This window comes from Oncorhynchus gorbuscha, linkage group LG15 (assembly GCF_021184085.1).
Source record: "Oncorhynchus gorbuscha isolate QuinsamMale2020 ecotype Even-year linkage group LG15, OgorEven_v1.0, whole genome shotgun sequence".
Classification (NCBI taxonomy): domain Eukaryota; kingdom Metazoa; phylum Chordata; class Actinopteri; order Salmoniformes; family Salmonidae; genus Oncorhynchus; species Oncorhynchus gorbuscha.
In genome coordinates this window covers 82470302-82480301 of record NC_060187.1, presented here as the reverse complement: position 1 = coordinate 82480301, position 10000 = coordinate 82470302, and the positions used below count along the sequence as shown (strand labels likewise).

The window sequence follows — 10000 nt, the reverse complement described above, 5'->3', positions numbered from 1 at the left end:
ATGGAGCCCCAGACCGAGGGTGATTGACCGTCATCTTGAACATCTTCCATTTTCTAATCATTGCGCCAACAGTTGTTGCCTTCTCACCAAGCTGCTTACCTATTGTCCTGTAGCCCATCCCAGCCTTGTGCAGGTCTACAATTTTATCCCTGATGTCCTTACACAGCTCTCTGGTCTTGGCCATTGTGGAGAGGTTGGAGTCTGTTTGATTGAGTGTGTGGACAGGTGTCTTTTATTAAGGTAACGAGTTCAAACAGGTGCTGTTAATACAGGTAATGAGTGGGGAACAGGAGGGCTTCTTAAAGAAACACTAACAGGTCTGTGAGAGCCGGAATTCTTACTGGTTGGTAGGTGGTCAAATACTTGTCAATGTCATGCAATAAAATGCAAATTAATTACTTAAAAAACATACAATATGATTTTCTGGATTTTTGCTTTATATTCCGTCTCTCACAGTTGAAGTGTACCGATGATAAAAAATGACAGATCTCTACATGCTTTGTAAGTAGGAAAACCTGCAAAATCGGCAGTGTTTCAAATACTTGTTCTCCCCACTGCATTCTCTATCTCCTTCTCTACCTCTCTTTACACACTCTCTCCCTCTCTCTACACACATACTCTATCTCCCTCTCTACCTCTCTTTACACACTCTCCCTCTCTTTACACACATTCTCTCTGTACCTCTCTACCTCTTTCTCTACCACTCTCTACACATTTGCTCTCTCCCCACTCTCTACCTCTCTCCCTCCCCCCTCTCTACACATTCTCTCTCTCCTCTCTCTCTACACATTCTCTCTCTACACATTCTCTCTCTACCTCTCTCTACACACATTCTCTCTCTACACATTCTCTCTCTACCTCTCTCCCCTCGCTCTACACATTCTCTCTCTACCTCTCTCTCTCCCTCTCTCTACACATTCTCTCTCTACCCCTCTCTCCCCCTCGCTCTACACATTCTCTCTCTACCTCTCTCTCCTCTCTCTACACATTCTCTCTCTACCTCTCTCTGCCTCTCTCTCTCCCTCGCTCTACACATTCTCTCTCTACCTCTCTCTCCCCCTCTCTCTACACATTCTCTCTCTACCTCTGTCTCTCTCCCTCTCTCTACACATTCTCTCTCTACTACCTCTCTCTCCTCTCTCTACACATTCTCTCTCTACCTTTCTCTCTCCCCTCTCTCTACACATTCTTTCTCTACCTCTCTCTAACTCTCTCTCTCCCCTCGCTCTACACATTCTCTCTCTACCTCTCTCTCTCCCCTCTCTCTACACATTCTCTCTCTACCTCTCTCTCTCCCCTCTCTCTACACATTCTCTCTCTACCTCTCTCTCCCTCTCTCTCTCCCCTCGCTCTACACATTCTCTCTCTACCTCTCTCTCTCCCCTCTCTCTACACATTATCGTTCTACCTCTCTCTCTCCCCTCTCTCTACACATTTGGGTCAGTCACAGTGGTCAGGTATTGTTCCACTGTGTACTCTCTGTTTAGGGACAGTCAGTGGTCAGGTATTCTGCCACTGTGTATTCTCTGTTTAGGGACAGTCACAGTGGTCAGGTATTCTGCCACTGTGTACTCTCTGTTTAGGGACAGTCACAGTGGTCAGGTATTCTGCCAATGTGTACTCTCTGTTTAGGGACAGTCACAGTGGTCAGGTATTCTGCCACTGTGTACTCTCTGTTTAGGGACAGTCACAGTGGTCAGGTATTCTGCCAATGTGTACTCTCTGTTTAGGGACAGTCACAGTGGTCAGGTATTCTGCCACTGTGTACTCTCTGTTTAGGGTCAGTCACAGTGGTCAGGTATTCTGCCACTGTGTATTCTCTGTTTAGGGACAGTCACCGTGGTCAGGTATTCTGCCACTGTGTACTCTCTGTTTAGGGACAGTCACAGTGGTCAGGTATTCTGCCACTGTGTACTCTCTGTTTAGGGACAGTCACAGTGGTCAGGTATTCTGCCAATGTGTACTCTCTGTTTAGGGACAGTCACAGTGGTCAGGTATTCTGCCACTGTGTACTCTCTGTTTAGGGACAGTCACAGTGGTCAGGTATTCTGCCAATGTGTACTCTCTGTTTAGGGACAGTCACAGTGGTCAGGTATTCTGCCACTGTGTACTCTCTGTTTAGGGTCAGTCACAGTGGTCAGGTATTCTGCCACTGTGTACTCTCTGTTTAGGGACAGTCACAGTGGTCAGGTATTCTGCCACTGTGTACTCTCTCTTTAGGGACAGTCACAGTGGTCAGGTATTCTGCCACTGTGTACTCTCTCTTTAGGGACAGTCACAGTGGTCAGGTATTCTGCCACTGTGTACTCTCTGTTTAGGGACAGTCACAGTGGTCAGGTATTCTGCCACTGTGTACTCTCTGTTTAGGGACAGTCACAGTGGTCAGGTATTCTGCCAATGTGTACTCTCTGTTTAGGGACAGTCACAGTGGTCAGGTATTCTGCCACTGTGTACTCTCTGTTTAGGGACAGTCACAGTGGTCAGGTATTCTGCCAATGTGTACTCTCTGTTTAGGGACAGTCACAGTGGTCAGGTATTCTGCCACTGTGTACTCTCTGTTTAGGGTCAGTCACAGTGGTCAGGTATTCTGCCACTGTGTACTCTCTGTTTAGGGACAGTCACAGTGGTCAGGTATTCTGCCACTGTGTACTCTCTCTTTAGGGACAGTCACAGTGGTCAGGTATTCTGCCACTGTGTACTCTCTCTTTAGGGACAGTCACAGTGGTCAGGTATTCTGCCACTGTGTACTCTCTGTTTAGGGACAGTCACAGTGGTCAGGTATTCTGCCAATGTGTACTCTCTGTTTAGGGACAGTCACAGTGGTCAGGTATTCTGCCACTGTGTACTCTCTGTTTAGGGACAGTCACAGTGGTCAGGTATTCTGCCAATGTGTACTCTCTGTTTAGGGACAGTCACAGTGGTCAGGTATTCTGCCACTGTGTACTCTCTGTTTAGGGTCAGTCACAGTGGTCAGGTATTCTGCCACTGTGTATTCTCTGTTTAGGGACAGTCACAGTGGTCAGGTATTCTGCCACTGTGTACTCTCTGTTTAGGGACAGTCACAGTGGTCAGGTATTCTGCCACTGTGTACTCTCTGTTTAGGGACAGTCACAGTGGTCAGGTATTCTGCCAATGTGTACTCTCTGTTTAGGGACAGTCACAGTGGTCAGGTATTCTGCCACTGTGTACTCTCTGTTTAGGGACAGTCACAGTGGTCAGGTATTCTGCCAATGTGTACTCTCTGTTTAGGGACAGTCACAGTGGTCAGGTATTCTGCCAATGTGTACTCTCTGTTTAGGGACAGTCACAGTGGTCAGGTATTCTGCCACTGTGTACTCTCTGTTTAGGGACAGTCAGAGTGGTCAGGTATTCTGCCACTGTGTACTCTCTCTTTAGGGACAGTCACAGTGGTCAGGTATTCTGCCACTGTGTACTCTCTCTTTAGGGACAGTCACAGTGGTCAGGTATTCTGCCACTGTGTACTCTCTGTTTAGGGACAGTCACAGTGGTCAGGTATTCTGCCACTGTGTACTCTCTGTTTAGGGACAGTCACAGTGGTCAGGTATTCTGCCAATGTGTACTCTCTGTTTAGGGACAGTCACAGTGGTCAGGTATTCTGCCACTGTGTACTCTCTGTTTAGGGACAGTCACAGTGGTCAGGTATTCTGCCACTGTGTATTCTCTGTTTAGGGACAGTCACAGTGGTCAGGTATTCTGCCACTGTGTACTCTCTGTTTAGGGACAGTCACAGTGGTCAGGTATTCTGCCACTGTGTACTCTCTGTTTAGGGACAGTCACAGTGGTCAGGTATTCTGCCAATGTGTACTCTCTGTTTAGGGACAGTCACAGTGGTCAGGTATTCTGCCACTGTGTACTCTCTGTTTAGGGACAGTCACAGTGGTCAGGTATTCTGCCAATGTGTAATCTCTGTTTAGGGACAGTCACAGTGGTCAGGTATTCTGCCACTGTGTACTCTCTGTTTAGGGTCAGTCACAGTGGTCAGGTATTCTGCCACTGTGTACTCTCTGTTTAGGGACAGTCACAGTGGTCAGGTATTCTGCCACTGTGTACTCTCTGTTTAGGGACAGTCACAGTGGTCAGGTATTATGCCACTGTGTACTCTCTGTTTAGGGACAGTCACAGTGGTCAGGTATTCTGCCACTGTGTACTCTCTGTTTAGGGACAGTCACAGTGGTCAGGTATTCTGCCACTGTGTACTCTCTGTTTAGGGACAGTCACAGTGGTCAGGTATTCTGCCACTGTGTACTCTCTGTTTAGGGACAGTCACAGTGGTCAGGTATTCTGCCACTGTGTACTCTCTGTTTAGGGACAGTCACAGTGGTCAGGTATTCTGCCACTGTGTACTCTCTGTTTAGGGACAGTCACAGTGGTCAGGTATTCTGCCACTGTGTACTCTCTGTTTAGGGACAGTCACTTTGGTCAGGTATTCTGCCACTGTGTACTCTCTGTTTAGGGACAGTCACAGTGGTCAGGTATTCTGCCACTGTGTACTCTCTGTTTAGGGACAGTCACAGTAGTCAGGTATTCTGCCACTGTGTACTCTCTGTTTAGGGACAGTCAGTGGTCAGGTATTCTGCCACTGTGTACTCTCTGTTTAGGGACAGTCAGTGGTCAGGTATTCTGCCACTGTGTACTCTCTGTTTAGGGACAGTCACAGTGGTCAGGTATTCTGCCAATGTGTAATCTCTGTTTAGGGACAGTCACAGTGGTCAGGTATTCTGCCACTGTGTACTCTCTGTTTAGAGTCAGTCACAGTGGTCAGGTATTCTGCCACTGTGTACTCTCTGTTTAGGGACAGTCACAGTGGTCAGGTATTCTGCCACTGTGTACTCTCTCTTTAGGGACAGTCACAGTGGTCAGGTATTCTGCCACTGTGTACTCTCTCTTTAGGGACAGTCACAGTGGTCAGGTATTCTGCCACTGTGTACTCTCTGTTTAGGGACAGTCACAGTGGTCAGGTATTCTGCCACTGTGTACTCTCTGTTTAGGGACAGTCAGTGGTCAGGTATTCTGCCACTGTGTACTCTCTGTTTAGGGACAGTCACAGTGGTCAGGTATTCTGCCACTGTGTACTCTCTGTTTAGGGACAGTCACAGTGGTCAGGTATTCTGCCACTGTGTACTCTCTGTTTAGGGACAGTCACAGTGGTCAGTTATTCTGCCACTGTGTACTCTCTGTTTAGCGACAGTCACAGTGGTCAGGTATTCTGCCACTGTGTACTCTCTGTTTAGGGACAGTCACAGTGGTCAGGTATTCTGCCACTGTGTAATCTCTGTTTAGGGACAGTCACAGTGGTCAGGTATTCTGCCACTGTGTACTCTCTGTTTAGGGACAGTCACAGTGGTCAGCTATTCTGCCACTGTGTACTCTCTGTTTAGGGACAGTCACAGTGGTCAGGTATTCTGCCACTGTGTACTCTCTGTTTAGGGACAGTCACAGTGGTCAGGTATTCTGCCACTGTGTACTCTCTGTTTAGGGACAGTCACAGTGGTCAGGTATTCTGCCACTGTGTACTCTCTGTTTAGGGACAGTCACAGTGGTCAGGTATTCTGCCACTGTGTACTCTCTGTTTAGGGACAGTCAGTGGTCAGGTATTCTGCCACTGTGTACTCTCTGTTTAGGGACAGTCAGTGGTCAGGTATTCTGCCACTGTGTACTCTCTGTTTAGGGACAGTCACAGTGGTCAGGTATTCTGCCACTGTGTACTCTCTGTTTAGGGACAAGGCACACAGTGGTCAGTTGATTCTGCCACTGTGTACTCTCTCACAGTTTAGCAAGAACAGTCACAGTAGTCAGGTATTCTGCCACTGTGTACTCTCTGTTTAGGGACAGTCAGTGGTCAGGTATTCTGCCACTGTGTAGAAGGAGGAAAGAACCAAACAAGTTTAGCAGGGGAAGTCAGTGGTCAGGTATTCTGCCACTGTGTACTCTCTGTTTAGGGACAGTCAGTGGTCAGGTATTCTGCCACTGTGTACTCTCTGTTTAGGGACAGTCAGTGGTCAGGTATTCTGCCACTGTGTACTCTCTGTTTAGGGACAAATACAATTCTAGTTTGCTCTGTTTTTTAATAAATCCTTTCCGTTGTGTCAAGTAATTCTCCTTTTGTTTTCTCATGATTTGGTTGGGTCTAATTGTGCTGCTGTCCTGGGGGTATGTGGGGTCTGTTTGGGTTTGTGAACAGAGCACCAGGACCAGCTTGCTTAGGGGACTCTTCTCCAGGTTTATCTCTCTGTGGGTGATGGCTTTGTTATGGAAGGTTCGGGACACACTCTCTCTCCCTCTCTACACACACTCTCTCTCCCTCTCTACACACACACTCTCTCTCCCTCTCTACACACACACTCTCTCTCCCTCTCTACACACACACACTCTCTCTCCCTCTCTACACACACACTCTCTCTCCCTCTCTACACACACACTCTCTCTCCCTCTCTACACACACACACACACTCTCTCCCCCTCTCTACACACACACTCTCTCTCCCTCTCTACACACACTCTCTCTCTCCCTCTCTACACACACACACTCTCTCTCCCTCTCTACACACACACTCTCTCTCCCTCTCTACACACACACTCTCTCTCCCTCTCTACACACACACACTCTCTCTCCCTCTCTACACACACACTCTCTCTCCCTCTCTACACACACACTCTCTCTCCCTCTCTACACACACACACTCTCTCTCCCTCTCTACACACACACTCTTTGCATCCTGTATACTGTTGATGTACTTGTCTGCAATCAGGTGACAACAACAAAGACACAAACTCAAGCAAAAACACAGCCAGTCACACTATCACTTGTAGTGAACACACACTCACACGCCTGAGATCTCTCTGTCAGGAGGCAGGACTGTTTAACAGGGTGGGATTGGTCAGGATGCAGGACTGTTTAACAGGGTGGGATTGTTCAGAATGCAGGACTGTTTAACAGGGTGGGATTGTTCAGAATGCAGGACTGTTTAACAGGGTGGGATTGTTCAGAATGCAGGACTGTTTAACAGGGTGGGATTGTTCAGAATGCAGGACTGTTTAACAGGGTGGGATTGTTCAGAATGCAGGACTGTTTAACAGGGTGGGATTGGTCAGGATGCAGGACTGTTTAACAGGGTGGGATTGGTCAGGAGGCAGGACTGTGTAACAGGGTGGGATTGGTCAGGATGCAGGACTGTTTAACAGGGTGGGATTGGTCAGGATGCAGGACTGTTTAACAGGTTGGGATTGGTCAGGAGGCAGGACTGTTTAACAGGGTATGATTGGTCAGGAGGCAGGACTGTGTAACAGAGTATGTTTGTTCAGGAGGATAGATTGAAGAGTGTGACTCTGGTTATAAACATGACACTTCACTTGACTCTGACTTGCCAACAGAATCCTGCAGTAACAGCCCTGCCCAGAGTCAGCTTGGGGATGTTTCTCTATACATACACACAGATGGAGAGATAGACATACTGACTGATTGATTGGTTAATTGAATGACCGGTTGGCTTATTTTTGGTTAATCAGCTGGTTCATTTAATGATTGGTTGGTTGATTGATAGATTTACATACTGATTAATTGATTAGATGATTGCTCCTAACGCCCCACCTCTCCTCTGCTGTGTCTCTCCAGTCTGCGTAGGGAGGGCTACACGGTGCAGGTGAATGTGAACGACTACCTGGACATCTACTGTCCCCACTACAATGACAGCCAGCGCGTGGTGGGCACCGGGGAGCAGTACATCCTCTACATGGTCAGCTACCGTGGTTACAGGACATGTGACCCCCAGCTGGGCTTCAAGAGGTGGGAGTGTAACCGCCCCCACGCACCAATCAAATTCTCAGAGAAGTTCCAACGCTACAGCGCCTTCTCCCTGGGCTATGAGTTCCACGTGGGTCAGGAGTATTACTACATCTGTGAGTATACTACTATACTACTACCATACTACCACCACTACCACGTGGGCCAGGAGTATTACTACATCTGTGAGTATACTACTATACTACTATCATACTACTACCACTACCACGTTGGCCAGGAGTATTACTACATCTTTTTATTTTTATTTTACCTTTATGGTAACTAGGCAAGTCAGTTTAGAACAAATTCTTATTTTCAATGACGGCCTAGGAACAGTGGGTTAACTGCCTGTTCAGGGGCAGAACGACAGATTTGTACCTTATCAGCTCGGGGGTTTGAACTTGCAACCTTCCGGTTACTAGTCCAACGCTCTAACCACTAGGCTACCCTGCCTACATCTATACTACTATCGTACTACTACCACGTTGGCCAGGAGTATTACTACGTCTGTGAATATACTGCTATACTATACTACTACCACTACCACATTGGCCAGGAGTATTACTACAGCTGTGAGCATACTACTATACTACTACCACTACCACGTGGGTCAGGAGTATTACTACATCTATGAGTATACTACTATACTATTACCACTACCACATTGGCCAGGAGTATTACTACAGCTGTGAGCATACTACTATACTATTACCACTACCACGTGGGTCAGGAGTATTACTACATCTATGAGTATACTACTATACTATACTACTATCATACTACTACCATTACCAGGTGGGCCAGAAGTATTACTACATCTATGAGTATACTACTATACTACTTCCACTACCACGTGAGCCAGGAGTATTACTACAGCTGTGAGTATACTACTATACTACTATCATACTACTACCACTACCATGTGGGTCAGGAGTATTACTACATCTGAGTATACTACTATACTACTCTCATACTATTACCACTACCACGTGGGCCAGAATTATTACTACATCTGTGAGTATACTACTATACTACTACCATACTATTACCACTACCACGTGGGCCAGAAGTATTACTACATCTGTGAGTGTTCTACTATACTACTACCACTACCATGTACTACTACCACTCTCATACTATTACCACTACCACGTGGGCCAGGATTATTACTACATCTGTAAGTATACTACTATACTATACTACTATCGTACTACTACCACGTTGGCCAGGAGTATTACTACGTCTGTGAATATACTGCTATACTATACTAGTATCATACTACTACCACTACCACGCGGGCCAGGATTATTACTACTATCATACAGTATACCACTATGACATGGGCCACATTTGTGTGTATTGATATTATTACTATATTACTACTAATATAATACTACTACTATACTATTGCTACAGTACAATACTAGCACATACCATGTGTGAGGAGTACCACTATGTCAGTTCTAGTGGTGTCCTAAATCACATCATCATGTGTGAGGAGTACCACTATGTCAGTTCTAGTGGTGTCCTAACTCACATCATCATGTGTGAAGAGTACCACTATGTCAGTTCTAGTGGTGTCCTAACTCACATCATCATGTGTGAGGAGTACCACTATGTCAGTTCTAGTGGTGTCCTAACTCACATCATCATGTGTGAGGAGTACCACTATGTCAGTTCTAGTGGTGTCCTAACTCACATCATCATGTGTGAGGAGTACCACTATGTCAGTTCTAGTGGTGTCCTAACTCACATCATCATGTGTGAGGAGTACCACTATGTCAGTTCTAGTGGTGTCCTAACTCACATCATCATGTGTGAGGAGTACCACTATGTCAGTTCTAGTGGTGTCCTAACTCACATCATCATGTGTGAGGAGTACCACTATGTCAGTTCTAGTGGTGTCCTAACTCACATCATCATGTGTGAGGAGTACCACTATGTCAGTTCTAGTGGTGTCCTAACTCACATCATCATGTGTGAGGAGTACCACTATGTCAGTTCTAGTGGTGTCCTAACTCACATCATCATGTGTGAGAGTACCACTATGTCAGTTCTAGTGGTGTCCTAACTCACATCATCATGTGTGAAGAGTACCACTATGTCAGTTCTAGTGGTGTCCTAACTCACATCATCATGTGTGAAGAGTACCACTATGTCAGTTCTAGTGGTGTCCTAACTCACATCATCATGTGTGAG

General features: G+C 46.5%; 1 protein-coding gene across 1 annotated transcript in view; it reads left to right on the top strand.

Moving 5' to 3' along the window:
- The window catches only part of LOC123997588 (ephrin-A3-like), a 187050-nt gene that overhangs the window by 144433 nt on the left and 32617 nt on the right, over window positions 1-10000 (top strand). The window contains exon 2 of the mRNA XM_046301980.1: window positions 7634-7917. Coding sequence (XP_046157936.1) covers window positions 7634-7917 — 284 coding nt within the window. The remainder of the gene's footprint in view (window positions 1-7633; window positions 7918-10000) is intronic.